Raw genomic sequence first — 13,922 nt, 5'->3', positions numbered from 1 at the left:
TGGTTGAGCGTCTCTCAAGCCAGTGAATCCGTTGCCACGGCAAGCATTGGTTAAGAGCAAAGGAGCGGCAGGGCGACAGACCAATCGTTGCTGTGCAGGACAGCGAAGCCCCGCCTAGAGACTTCCTCAGTGTGTTGCGTTTACGTGGTGTACCACACCATCTATAAAAATGAATGATCAAACTAAAATGTATGTTAAAACATACACGTATAAATACAGCTGATTAGAGAAAGGGTCTGCTATTAAAACATTACTCTGTAAATCATATAAGGAATTTAGAAAATATGGAACTTTGAGTTATAGCAAACAGTGAACAGACCAATGTGTTTGGCAAATGATCATAATGAAAATAATGTTCACAAATTAACACATGGATAATAATAACACAATGATAAGATAAATTAGACTTTATTAATCCCACGATGGGGAAACTCTTTTGCCTTCAGCAGCAGACAAAGACAAACAGACAAAAACAGTATGGAAATAGACAGCAGTATTAACTGTACAAGAAAAATAAAACAGAGTATCAAGTAGAAGATTTTTTTTAAATTACACAAACACAATGAATGAAAATGAAAATACACCGTGTATGACAAGTTAGATAGACTTTATTGATCGCACGATGGGGAAATTATTTTTCCTACAGCAGCAAGGCGACATTAAATAGGACAACAGTATATAAGTATGGAAGTATGGAACAGTATAGAATAGACAGCAGCATTATTAACTATGCAAGAAAAATTTAACCGTAGTCAAAATCAAGTAAAATCAAGTATGGAGGAATGACCTGCAGTAGCGCTCCTTCCTGCACTGGAAGACTGCATATTATTCAGTTTTTGGTTCATTCTACTTTCACTTAAGCAACATTCAAAGTACACATAATAATACTTGCTGACGAATCTATTAGACTAAATCTGGTCCAGTTGTCAGAGCAAAACATCAAAATGCAACAAAAATACAAAACTTGCCAGTCGTAATTTGGGGGACTAATGGGAGCACTCAAATCTCCCAGCTTCTTGTGGGGTCCATGAAGTGGAGGAAAACTTGGTCAACAAGCCGCCAGAGCCGTTTTCAGTCCGCGGACTTCTTCAGTTTGCTCCGCGGATTATAGCTTCATCCCTACACAACTCGGTAAAGAAGCGCCTGAAAGCTGTTTGTGCCGGGTTTTGATGTGGGTTAGTGTGGCTCTGGTTCGGGGAGGGTGAACGGGTCGGTTCAGACAGTGAGGAGATCGTTTCCATGTGGGCAGATTATCGTCTAACAAAAGACCCGCTTTCTGCCTCTCGCTCCGTCTGCTCTCCCGATCTCCGGTACCGTCCCAACACAACCCGGCACCGATCTAACGCCCCACATTGTTGCTGAGCGAACTTTGTGTCTGATATTCGGTGTTTGTGACCCGCCTTTCCCCTTTTCTGTTGTCTTCCAAAGTGCGGCCAGTGGACTCGGAGCTGCGAGATGCCGCTACTCCACAGAAAAGCCTTCATCCGACAGAAGCCTCCGGCGGATCTGCGGCCGGACGAGGAGGTGTTTCTCTGCAAAATCACACACGAAGTCTTCAGGACATACGAGTAAGTCCCCGCGGGCTCAGCTGTCCCACCGGTACCGGCACAGGCGCCGCCAGAGCCGCCGAGGCAAAGTTTGAATGGTGTCTCGGTAACTAATGACAGTTGGTTCGCTTGCAAACTTCCAGACAAACACACTAAACTCTGTCCAGAGTGAAAACTGAAGAGCGTGTGAGGCCGTGCAGGTAAAAGTCTCCTTCCAAAGCTGGACGCGGCCGAAAGCAGCTGTTGGTACCGGACCGGGCGGCTTCGAGGCAGGTGTCGCGCTAGCTCAGTTAGCCAAGGAGCTAACGGCTAAAGTTGCTTAGCGCTGTTAGCCGAGCTGCTAACCCTAACGCTGTCAGTGGGTGGTTGCTCGGCTCGTTGTAGCCTGATGCCGAGGGTCAAAGGTCGCAGTGCCTTGTTGGCCTTAAGGAACACCTAACATTAGTTGCCAAGACTCGGGAGCTGCTCTTTTGGACCTGGTTTCACTTTGAAAAAAAATAAAGTGGTAATGTTTGTGTAATGGGCCAAGGTTCTCTTCCGTTTTTTTCCTGAATGAGCTGCTTTAAATGAAACCAACAAATCCGGGCTTGGAGAGACCTGTAGTCACAACTAGAACAACCCGTATGATTCACGTTTAGTGATGACCCGTTCTCAACTGTTCCGTCTCCTCGTCCTCAGTGAGTTCTTTGAGAGGACCATCCTGTGCAACAGTCTGGTGTGGAGTTGTGCTCTGACTGGTCGAGCCGGCCTGACGTACCTGGAGGCTGTGGAGAGCGAACGGCGCGCCAAGCAGAGTCTGCAGAGCTTCCCTCAGAGGCTGGTGGTGCCTCTGCTCCACCTGGCCGCTCTGAGCCAGCGCTGCAGGCTGTCCGAGCTCTGTGAGGATGTGTACGCCTTCATTAAAGACCGCTTCTTCCCTGGAGAGATTGTGGACGTCATGGAACGCAATGGTGTCAGGTACAGGGATGGGGCACCGTGGGGTCTCGGCAGCGCAGCTTGTTGTGTGCGCAGGTTGCACAGTTCAAAATAATCATGTACAGAGTGAAGTTTGTGTTCAAAAAGGTTAAAAATATACTATATATACATACATACATCCATACAGAACAGAAGTTTGGACACACCTTATCATTCAAAGAGTTTTCTTTATTTTCATGATTTCATGATAGATTCATACTGAGGGCATCAAAACTATGAATTAACACAGGTGGAATTAAATCCATACTGAAAATATGTCATATTCTAGGCCATCTTTTGCTTTCATTACTGCTTGCACACTCGTAGCATTCTCTTGGTGAGCTTCAAGAGGTCGTCACCTGAAATCGTTGTCACATCACAAGTGCCCTGTCAGGTTTAATAAGTGGGATTTCTTGCCTTATAAATGGGGTTGGGACCATCAGTTGTGTTGTGCAGAAGTCAGGTAGATACACAGTTGATAGTCTTTCTGAATAGTTTGTATTATGGCAAGAAAAACCAGGTCAATGCGACACAGAGTTCTAGCAGCAGACACATCTCTAGAACAACTGTTAGGAGGAGACTGTGTGAAGCAGGCCTTCATGGTAGAATATCTGCTAGGAAACCACTGCTAAGGACAGGCAACAAGCAGAAGAGACTTGTTTGGGCTATAGACAATGACCCCAAACACACCTCCAGGCTGTGTAAGGGCTACTTGACCAAGAAAGAGAGTGATGGGGTGCTGCGCCAGATGACCTGCCTCCACAGTGACCGGCCCTGAACCCAATCGAGATGGTTTGGGGTGAGCTGAACCGCAGAGTGAAAGCAAAAGGACCAACAAGTGCTAAGCATCTCTGGGATCTCCTTCAAGACTGTTGGAAGACCATTACAGGACCTCTTGAAGCTCATGAAGAGAATGCAAAGAGTGTGCAAAGCAGTAATCAAAGCAAAAGGTGGCTACTTTGAAGAACTTAGAATATCACATATTTTCAGTTGTTTCACACTTTTGTTATGCATTTAATTCCACATGTGTTAATTCATAGTTTTGATGCCCTCAGTGCGAATCTACAATTTTTATAGTCATGAAAATAAAGAAAACTCTTTTTTGTGTCCAAACCTTTGGTCTGTACTGTACATACATACACACACAATACAATAGAGGAAAAAATGAATTTGACAGAACAATGTCAGTTAGTGATTTATAAATGTTTTAACTACACACATTCTAGACAAGTGTGTGAGATCCTGGAGGTGCACTCGCCTCAGTCCAGCGCCAACGGAGCACCAATGGCTAACGGCCACGCCAAGCCAGCAGATGGCACCATCGTCATCAGCGACAGCGATGAGGAGTTTCAGAGTCCCCCAGCACAGGTCAACGGGTCAGTAGGTCGCCTGGACAATGGGTCAACGGTGGAGAAGGAGGAGGTCAAGTTCTTTGTCTTACAGTTGTGTCTGTGTGAGTAGGAAGAAGAAGAAGCCTCTGAGTCCATCGGTGTTTAAATACACAGTCAGGATGATGAAGGACGAGCACAGCGAGCCTTTCACTGTCAAAGCTAATGAAATCAGGTGAGAAGCTTCACGTGCACACATCTGGGTCGGGTCAGGTGAGACTCCCAGTCGTCAGCAGTTCGGTGGCACCGGGTTCAGTAGCACTGGGTTCAGTAGCGTTAGTGGCCTGATGGTTCCCAGTGAAAACGTTAAATTGGTTCATTAGCAGATTAATGAATATAAATAATCACAGTTACACGTGTTCAGTCGCAGGAAGATGACTCTGTCCAGAGAGAGACTGAAGCTGCTCTTTAAACAACACTGTGAACTACAAAATGGGACCATTGCTCTTAAGGTGAGAACTACATTACCCACAACTCCTCTCTGTCTACATGTTCTGTACCATTCACGTTGTCTGTCTCTTCCTCAGCCCTCCACAGTGGGGAAGTTTCGGCTTTCTGAACAGAATTTTTCTCAGTTCTTCCCTGATGAACCCCCCCTCTTCCCCTTCAGCCCGCCCTCCAGAAGTCGGGGACATGGCTCACCTGGGCAGGTGAGGGATCAGCTGTGATTGGCATTTTGTATAGGTGTTCAGTTGAACCTTAAATAAAGTGGAGGGAGTTTGTGCTGGATCAGTGCTTTTATGTGAGCAGAGGGATCCGGTGTTGTCTGGTTTCATTGAGAAGCTTCTCTTTAGCTGTGTCGCTGGTCAGTTATTGTTTTCTTTGAAAAGTTGAAGTAGACGTGGCATCTCTCTCCTGTTGTGTGTTCGCAGGTGAGTTCATCATTCCTGAAGGCAGCAGAGAAGCTGAAGTTGCTGCAGCAGAAGGAAGAGATGGCAGCTGCCATGCAGGACAAAACTCGACTGAAGAAGGAGAAGGAGGAGGCCCAGGAGGCCAAGAGGAGGGAGAAGGAAGACAAGGAGAAGATGAAGGAGGAGCAGAGGAGAAGGTTTGAAGAGGAGAAGCAGAGGAGGAGGGAGGAGAAAGAGCTCAGGAAGCTGGAGAAGGAAAGGGTGAGTTTCCCAATCCTCTGCATCTGGCCTCACAAAGTCAGAACATTAACATTTGTCTGAATCCCAGGAACGAGAGAAGCTGAAGGAGGAAAAGAAGAAATACGCTGAACATCTGAAACTGTGGAACAAACCCAGAGAGGACATGGAGTGTGAGGACCTGAAGGTCAGTGAAGGCACCACCACATTCACTCTCTCTGTAACAAGTAGATGATGTTAAACACTCTAAATTTTATTGAGCTATAATCTGCCTGTCGGTTCTTTCAGGAGCTTCCCAGTCCAATTCCAGTAAGAACCCGTCTTCCAGCTGAGCTCTTTGGAGAAGCTCTGATGGTTCTAGAGTTCCTGCGGGCCTTTGGGGAGGAGTTTGACCTAAAGGATGAGTTTCCTGATGGCATTTCTCTCGGTTAGAACCCAAATGTGGATAATTCTTGTTAATTTTGCTCCCGGGTTGTATGTTTTGTTACATTTATTTTGTTTCTCCACAGAGGTTCTAGAGGAGGCTCTGGTGGGATCTGATCCTGAAGGTCCTCTGTGTGAGCTGCTCTTCTTTTTCCTGTCGGCCATCTTTCAGGCTCTGGATGAGGAGCAGGAGGAAGTGGCCAAAGACCAAGCTGAAGGTCAGAGACAAACACAAGTCTGACTCTCTAAACCCAAAGCCCACACCTGATTCTGAGTTAATTTCTCCAACCTTCCCTCACTGATGGGTTCAGCGTGGAATTGGTACTGTGAATAACCATGTGTGTTTTGTGTGTAGACCTGACAGAGGCTCTGGATGATGACTCCAACCCGACCCACTCTGCTCTGAGTGCTGTTGCCTCTCTGGCTGCGGCGTGGCCTCAGTTGTATCAGGGCAGCAGCTTGAAGCAGTTGGACCTTGACAGCTGCACGTTATCAGAAATCCTGCGGCTGCACATCCTTTCGTCTGGTGCCGACTGTAACCACGGCAATGCCAAGTTCCGCTACCAGAAGCAGGGCGGCTTTACTCTGATGGATGACCCATGTGTAGAGCTGCGACTAGCTGAGCCAGCCCTGCTGAAGAGGCTGTCGTGCACGGCGGTGTACGATCTGGCGCCAGGTGAGCTAACGGCGCAATCTGAATTGGTTTAGAGGAGACCAGTGTTAATGGTAATTGACCTGCATTTAGGGGAGAAGCTGAGGATCCTTAAGGCTCTGGTGGGGAAGCTGCTAACATTGGCATCCAGCAGAGATCTGATCGAAGACTGTGTAGAGGAGCAGAGATCCGCTAGACAGGAGCTGAGAGAGGTCAGAGCTGAGCAGCACCGCAGGGAGAGAGAGGAGGCGGCCCACAGGTAGATACACACTCCTGAACAAGTGTAAGCAGTACACAGACATCAGACGTTTCATAGGCTCCTCCTCATCCAGGGTTCGTCTTCGTAAAGAGGAGAAGCTGAGGGAGCAGGAGCAGAGGCTGAAGGAGAAAGAGGAGAAATTAAAGGAGCAGGAGGTGAAAGGGAGTCTCCAGGCAAACAGGTACCACCAACATGGTTCGTCCTTCTGTGATCTCCAGTTTGTTCTCATTGTAGATAACCTGTTTCTGTCTGCAGTGAGAGTCCAGTTGAGCAGCGCTTTGAAGATGAGGAGGAGCACAACTTCACATCCAGCAACAGAAAGAAAGGGGCACGGCTGAGCACAGCAGGTTGGTTACCATAACCATGATGACGCTTAGGGCAAATGGCCACAAATCACAGCCCAGTTTCTGGGCCATTTGAAAAACAATTGTAAAATAAATGGAATCCAGGTCCTGAGTCCATCTAAAAACAGTATTTGTTTAGACAATTTCTAGTTTTTGGGTCTAGTAGTTTTTCTGAATAACAATTGGACTTAGACCAATCACTAATAATTCGTCTTCCACCCTTTTGGATGTTGTAAATATGGTAATGTAGTAAAGCAATGTATGATGCCACGCTGCAACACACTTTGCTTCCTGCTGAGTCACTGTCCTTCTCCTGTCCTGCAGCGGATGTCAACCAAAAGGAACAGGGGCGGCACCAGACAATCCGTGAGCCAAAGCCTCCATCCTGCCCTCCGACCCTAACGGCAGAGGAGCTGGAGAAGGAGCAGGAGAAGGTCAGAACTAGCTCGTTCAAACTGACTCCTGCTCAGTCTAATGTCAGCACTCAACACATTATTAGAATACATTTCACAGCAATTTAACTGCATTTAGATGTTGGAGTTGGTGCTGTTTTTTTCAGTTCCTGTTGTGTCTTTAGTTGCACAGCTGTCAGAACATGTTACCAGCTTTCAGACCGTTTGCTCCTCCTGCAGGTTCGGGAGCTGCAAGAGCGGATCCAAAAGGCAGCGGCCTGCACGTGCCTGCTGCCCCTGGGCAGGGACCGGATGTACCGCCGGTACTGGTTGCTCCCTTCAGCCTCTGCCCTGTTTGTGGAGGAGGATGGCTTCGGTCTGACGGAGGACATGCTTTTGCCGCACCCAAAGGCTGAACGGGATACCGCTGCGACAAAGGTGGATGACGAGGAGGTCACCAAGGAGGAACCAGCTGAGGGAGAGTAGGTTCAACTTTAGTTTGGTCTCCGTGTGAGAAGTGAGGCCCCTCCATTCAGAGCTTTCTAACCATGACCTTCATCATGGACAGTGTTGGCTCCAGCCCCGCCCCCCTCCACACCTGTGGGCTGCCAGTCAACCGTCCCAACCAGTGGTCCTTCTACAGCTCCATGGAGGAGGTGGAGCAGCTGATTGAGGCGCTGAACCCTCGAGGCCACAGAGAGAGCAGCTTGAAGGAGGCTCTGCTGCAGGAGAGAGAAAAGCTGCAACAGCTGCTGCAGAGCTGCGACAGAAGCAAGTACAGGCACACAGGTGCTAAACTACACGGGAAACACTCACACCTATCATTGGCAAATGCACATTTAACACATCTGTCCTGTTTGTTCAGACAATCCTGAATCTTCTAGATCAGTCCCAGAATGCACCGCTGCAGCAGAGACTCTGATGGAAGTCAGGCTGAGAGACCTGCTGCTGGACATCGAGGATCGAATACACCAGGGAACTCTAGGAACTTTGAAGGTACAGGGCAGCTGCTCCTGAACAGAGTCAAGCCAACTTTATTCGAAGACTGACTAAAGGGCCTAAGAATTTAAATTAAAAAACATGATGAAAGTATGAGGGCAATCCCAAAAGTAAGGTCTCCCATTTTTTTAGAAATACATTTATTTTCTATAATAGTTACAGTTATTAGTTATTTTGAACAGCGATGGCGCTATGACATATGCGTTCTAAAACTCCCACAGCTTCTACAAATGTACATCGACCGAAATAGTGATTATGTAGAACAATTAATAATAATTCAACATTTCAAAAATTCTATAAAAATTATAGAACATATAGAACAGACATTGGTTTTTCAAAACGTAAATAAAAGGTATAAAATACAATAATTCTCATGCTGAGTGAAAAGCCAGGGAGAAAATTTGAGTTTTGATTTTAAAACGGCATGTAAGTTGTACAGGCAGTGTACAACTCACCAAGCCCCACTCATCATCTCTCTGTGTACAGGTGATGGACAGACAGTTGTGGCGCTCAGCACTGGAGGCGGGAAACTATGAGGTGCTGAGTTCAGACTGCAGAGAAAATGGAGGAATGAGTAGCCGAGTGGAGGCCATGGAGGTGGACCCCAGCCACGTGAAGGCCAGAGACAGGTGGGCGCCATGGGAGTTAATGTGTGTGGTCGCTTTGGATATGGGATACATTTGTGGGTTTGTGTACCAGACTGCAGGAGCTGAAGTCGGACAGCATGACTAGCGGCAATGGATCTCCTCAAGTGGTCAGCACTTCGGTTCGAATCCTGGCACATTCTCTAGGTCACATTGAGCAAGGCATAGAGAGGCGTTTCCTCAAAGCTCCACTCAGTAAGTCTGCCTTACTGCTGTGAACCATTTCAGCCATTTACATTGGTGTATCTATAACTCACCCTGGATGTGTCCTACAGGTGACGAGGACTCTAAGAAAGACCAGAAGAGCAAAAAGAACAAGAAAAAAGATGAAGACCATGCCAGCGATGGTACCACTTTTATTAGACTAGACCTTAAAGATTCAGACACAGTGATTGTTTACTGTCTGGACTCTAAAACTCCTCCTTCTGTGTCTCTGCCAGATGGAAGTGACAGCGGTCGGGTCGTGAAGACCGTGTTGGAGCGATGGAGGGAATCTTTGCAGTCCTGCTCTAGTTTGTCTCAGGTTAGACAAACATCAGATGTCTAACTCTGGTTCACATAACAATAAACTGTTGGAGTAACTCTCCAGATCTACCTGCAAATGGGAACTGATGAAACCCAACTGACGTTTGAGACTGTTTTAAACCTAGAGGACTGGCCTCTGTTAAACCTCAGCGTGTTGGAGAATGGCTGCATTTGCTTCTGACAGCACGAGCTGGAGTCGCGCAGACACTTGAGTTGTCTGGGTGTTGGTAGTTTGAACATGATGTTTGTGTGTTTAGGTGTTCATCCACCTGTCCAGTTTGGAGCGAAGCATCCTCTGGTCTCGCTCCATCCTCAACGCCCGTTGCCGCATCTGCAGATGCAAAGGAGATGCTGACAACATGCTGCTGTGTGACGGCTGTGACCGAGGACATCACACCCACTGTCTGAGGCCCCGCCTCAAGGTAAACTAGCCACACCCACTGTCTGAGGTCCGCCTTGAGGTAACAACATATTGAACCACTCTGGCACAACAGGCCACCAGATGCATCCAAAAACATGAGCATTAGCAAGGATTGCTGCTAGTTCATTTGTTGTTTGTCTCAGTCGGTTCCAGACGGCGACTGGTTCTGTCCAGACTGTCGCCCTAAACAGAGATCCAATCGCATCCCATCCCGCCAACGCTCTTCTATTGACGAGGAGGAGGAGGGAGAGTCAGAGGAGAGAGAGACAGAGGAGGAAGAGTCAGAGGAGGAGGAGTCAGAAGAAGGGGAGGAGGTGGAAGAGGATGTAGCAGTGAGGTTGGTCAGATCTCCTGTGGTTCTGAGAGCTCTGCTTAACACATTCAGCCTCACTGTCCAAACACGTGATTGTGTGTTAAAGCAGAACTAAACATAGCGCTGATAATGAATCGATGTTGTCAATCCTCTTTGCTCTCTTTGCAGCACCAAAAAGAGTCCGGCTCCACCCCCCAAAGGCAGGAGCCAGCAGTCCACAAAGCCAAACGCAACAGGGAAAACCTCATCCTCTTCCAGGTCCGTGTCCTGTTCCCTTATTGCTATAGTCCTGACTCTGTTTGACTGATTCCATCTGATTTTCATCAGGTCCTCTGGTAAAAAGGCCACACCCCCGATACTGAAGGCCAACGCAACATCTGGTGGAAAAGCACCACCTCGTTCTGTGAATCGGAGCAGTGCCCGCCTAAGCCACGAGATCCTGGCACCAAGCATCAACACCAAACCTATACCTGGTCAGAAGGAGTCCCGCAAGAGGCAATCAGCAGGTAAACCATCATTCAGAGCCACATACTAACACTCACTCAGTCAACTCCTGCTCAGGTGCCCCTGTTGACCTCTACTGCTTCCCCAGAGACCGCTCTCACTCCTAAAGCCACCAAACCCGTCCTCTCTGCCTCCACCTCGTCCAGCCGACGCTCCTCTGGGAGGAACCACGGCGTCCACGAGTTGTCTGCCTGTGAGCAGCTGATTGTGGAGTTGGTGAGGCATGAATACAGTTGGCCCTTCATGAAGCTGGTGTCAAGGACTCAGGTACGTGGGCGTGGCCAACAGTAACTGCCTGTAGGCTCCTCCCTCTGTTACTCACCTGTCCACCTGTGTGCAGGTGCCTGATTACTTTGACATCATCAAGAAGCCCATAGCTCTTAGCACCATCAGAGAGAAAGTCAACAACTGTGAATATCAAACAGCAGGTAAGGAAGCTACGTCTCAGGCTCCAAGCTTTTAGTTTGTAGAGAAGAATCCAAGAACATGATAGAAATGATTCTGCTGTCTCTGTCTGTAGGTGAGGTCATCTCAGACGTGGAGCTGATGTTCTCCAACTGTTTTCAGTACAATCCCCGTCACACTAACGAGGCCAAGGCTGGGCTTCACCTGCAGCAGTTCTTCCACTCGGAGCTCAGCAGACTAGGTCTATCGCAGTGTGCTGTTACCCTGCCTGCCAAGCGCTCTAGACTCTGAAACACCCTGTGACCTCAACAAAGCCCGCTACTGTATTGTGACTGGGGCTGGAAGTGGTTCCCCTCCTGATGGAATGAGGTGGTGCTGAAATAATTTCATGGTTTCACTTTTCTGAGAACTTGAACAGACAATCACCCTGCCTGAGTGACAGCTCATTGTCAGAAGTCATGAATAAATCAAGAACCCAACATTAATTAGATGATAACGTTGTGGAGCTAACCTGAGACAGATGTGACCTGTTCACTGTGAGTTGATAGAAATGTAGAAAAGCTGTGCAGTAGATTTCCTCCAGCCTGCTGATGCATTCATCACTTCTGCGTGGGTACGTAGTAGGGACGTGCCTGTGGTGCTGTAGGACCGTAGAGGCAGTAGTGTCCTGATGTTTCCTTTCACCCCGAATAGCAAAAACCACTAAAGAAGTTTCAGTTTTGCACTGATGATGAAAAAAAATCAAACCAGGCTAACTGTTTGCTCAGGGACAGAAATTTAGAGTTGAGTGAAAATGTTTTCTGGTAGTGCAGCCTTTTCTATTATTGGACCAAATTGTTCTGTTGCTGCCAACGCTGGAACACTTACACAGCCAGTTGTTGCTCAGGGAGTTTGATGTGAGACAAACAGGGTTAATAAAAATGGGAGTTTGTACGTTTCTGCTGAAAACCTGCGTCACCATCAATCTATTCGATCCTGATTGAGGCGACAACACAACGCTTTTCATCATTCTTGGATTTAAGAACATCAAAGTGAAGTTCTGATATCAAAGACACAGTTAATTTAATTACTGAGTATTCAGCAAATGGGCAGAACAGCTCAGTGAAGTTTGGGGTCTAAGTTGTAAAAAATACAAAGGCCAAACGTATGGAAGCTAATGTAAGGCTACTGGATGTGAGGTCTGACCCTTAGAGCAACAGTTCAACATGGTTGATGTTTATGGTGATTCATGGCTCAGCTGATTTAAAAACTCATGAATAAAGAAAACTAAATAATTGATGGCTTTACATCAGAGTTTACTTTATTCTTACAGGTAGGTATTTGAAGACATGTCTGCAGGTAAAGACACTGATGAGTAGGATGCGATTAATGTAGCTTAGCATCACCAGCTTTTATTGTTGCCCTGTTGTACTCAGACCTGTGAAAAGCTGTCTAACTGTCCCTTTACAAGCTGAGCTGCTGTGGCCTCTGGATTTTTAGTTATGTTTTGTGTTTCGACTACTGCAACGTTTCCTGCTTTAGTGTGTTGGGCTGTTTTTTTGCTGTGTTGTTGGGTCAGGCCAGCTGTAGACCCTACACTGGAGCCCCGCACCTCCTGCTGTGTGTATTTATTTAGTTGAAGCCTCTGCTTTATTTATGACTGATGCTCTTTGCCTGTTTGTTCTATTGTAAAAATAATAAATGGACTTTTTATAACCAGTTGGTGTCTACGCATGAGCAGGTGCTGACATGACGTCAGAGTCTCTGTTTTATCAGTGATAGAACAAGCTCTTGTCCTCGTGAATAAAAGACATCTTACAAAAGATGTAGTGTAAATGTAAAATAACTGATAAACAACATGAACATGGCGTTAACAAAGGAGGATTCACTGCCCTGTTGATGTCACTGTGTCGACAGACCCCCAAACATTTAAATTAGAGCCAAGACATCACTGCTTCACGTTTATTCCCTCATACCTGAATAATATCAATAATAATAATAATAGCAGGCTGGACCTGAGACTATTATAAACTGAGCCTGGTTCTGTGCTACCAAATCATGGATATGTTCAACATGGAAAAACCTGATTTTGGATTTTTTTTAAACCCCTCAGCTGGTACTGGTCCGCATTCATCATCACAGAGCTGTTTGAAGCCACATAGAACCCGCATTTGGACCCAGCTGAGGTTCTGTCAGGGAGGGTTCACGTTTGTTCTGTGATAAAACAAAGGTGCTGTTATTGGGACCCAACTGGCTCCCCACAGGCCTGTGTACTTTCACCACTGCTCTTCAACCTTTATACAGATGACTGCAGGTCAACACAACCATCACCTGGTGAAATATGTAGGTGACGCAGTCTTAGTGTCTCTGCTGTCGGGCATTTCACATAACCACAGACCAGTCCTGCAGCCAAAGGAATCTGGCTGAAGAGGCCACTGCTATCATTCATGGGGAACCAGTGAAACTAGTGAAAGTATAAAGATTCAAGATTCAAAAAACTTTAACCTCCCTCTGGGATTAATATTTTGCATACTTTTTTACACACAAGGGAGATTACGAATAAGAATGCTAACACAACTACACACACTAACATCTAATTACTAGCTAAAGTTTTATTGTACATGTCATTGCATGGATGAAGATCAACCCTTCCAGACAGAGCAGGAGTTGTAGAGGCTGATGGCACCGGTAGGAAGGTTCTCCGGTGGCGTTCTGTGGAGAACTCTGTCCAGCCACACACTGTGTGGAGGTGAAGGTGTTGTCTATAGAGAGGAGTTGGACCAGCATCCTCCTCTCAGCTACAGCATGTAGGGGGTCCAGCTCCACCCCCAGAACAGAACCAGGCCTCCTGATTATTTGTCCAGTCTGTTACTGTCTGCTACATCCATGCTGCTGCCCCACAGACCACAGCCTAAAACACTGGACCCACAGACTCAGCACATCCTCAGCACGGAGCTGCAGACATTAAAGGACCTGAGCCAAAATATCTGGGAACCATCTTTGACAACCTGCTGAAGTTCTCCTCCATCACTGAGGACATTCTTAAGTGATGTCACCAGCGTCAGTACCTCCTCAGGAAACTCAA

General features: G+C 47.0%; 1 protein-coding gene across 3 annotated transcripts; it reads left to right on the top strand.

The window, feature by feature from the left end:
* The first annotated feature begins 999 nt into the window (after positions 1 to 999).
* On the top strand, positions 1,000 to 12,556 carry baz1a (bromodomain adjacent to zinc finger domain, 1A). 3 transcript variants are annotated; one of them, XM_029138690.2, is made up of 30 exons: positions 1,000 to 1,131; positions 1,429 to 1,568; positions 2,226 to 2,504; positions 3,728 to 3,877; positions 3,963 to 4,064; positions 4,254 to 4,341; positions 4,417 to 4,539; positions 4,762 to 5,001; positions 5,069 to 5,164; positions 5,266 to 5,404; positions 5,487 to 5,618; positions 5,756 to 6,076; positions 6,146 to 6,311; positions 6,385 to 6,492; positions 6,567 to 6,658; positions 6,980 to 7,089; positions 7,288 to 7,529; positions 7,616 to 7,836; positions 7,913 to 8,043; positions 8,533 to 8,675; positions 8,746 to 8,885; positions 8,966 to 9,037; positions 9,131 to 9,213; positions 9,473 to 9,637; positions 9,780 to 9,973; positions 10,118 to 10,207; positions 10,277 to 10,455; positions 10,542 to 10,720; positions 10,794 to 10,881; positions 10,974 to 12,556. In XM_029138690.2, the coding sequence occupies exons 2-30, from the start codon at positions 1,456 to 1,458 to the stop codon at positions 11,147 to 11,149; spliced, it is 4,362 nt and encodes a 1,453-aa protein (XP_028994523.1). In that variant the 5' UTR covers positions 1,000 to 1,131; positions 1,429 to 1,455; the 3' UTR covers positions 11,150 to 12,556. The 3 variants fall into 3 exon arrangements, with proteins under 3 accessions (XP_028994523.1, XP_028994525.1, XP_040925176.1); XM_029138692.3 differs by having other exon boundaries at positions 1,045 to 1,310; XM_041069242.2 differs by having other exon boundaries at positions 1,046 to 1,310; positions 7,616 to 7,818.
* Positions 12,557 to 13,922: the final 1,366 nt, after the last annotated feature.

The sequence above is a fragment of the Betta splendens genome, chromosome 22 (assembly GCF_900634795.4).
Source record: "Betta splendens chromosome 22, fBetSpl5.4, whole genome shotgun sequence".
Classification (NCBI taxonomy): domain Eukaryota; kingdom Metazoa; phylum Chordata; class Actinopteri; order Anabantiformes; family Osphronemidae; genus Betta; species Betta splendens.
This window is presented reverse-complemented; position numbering and strand designations above follow the sequence as displayed.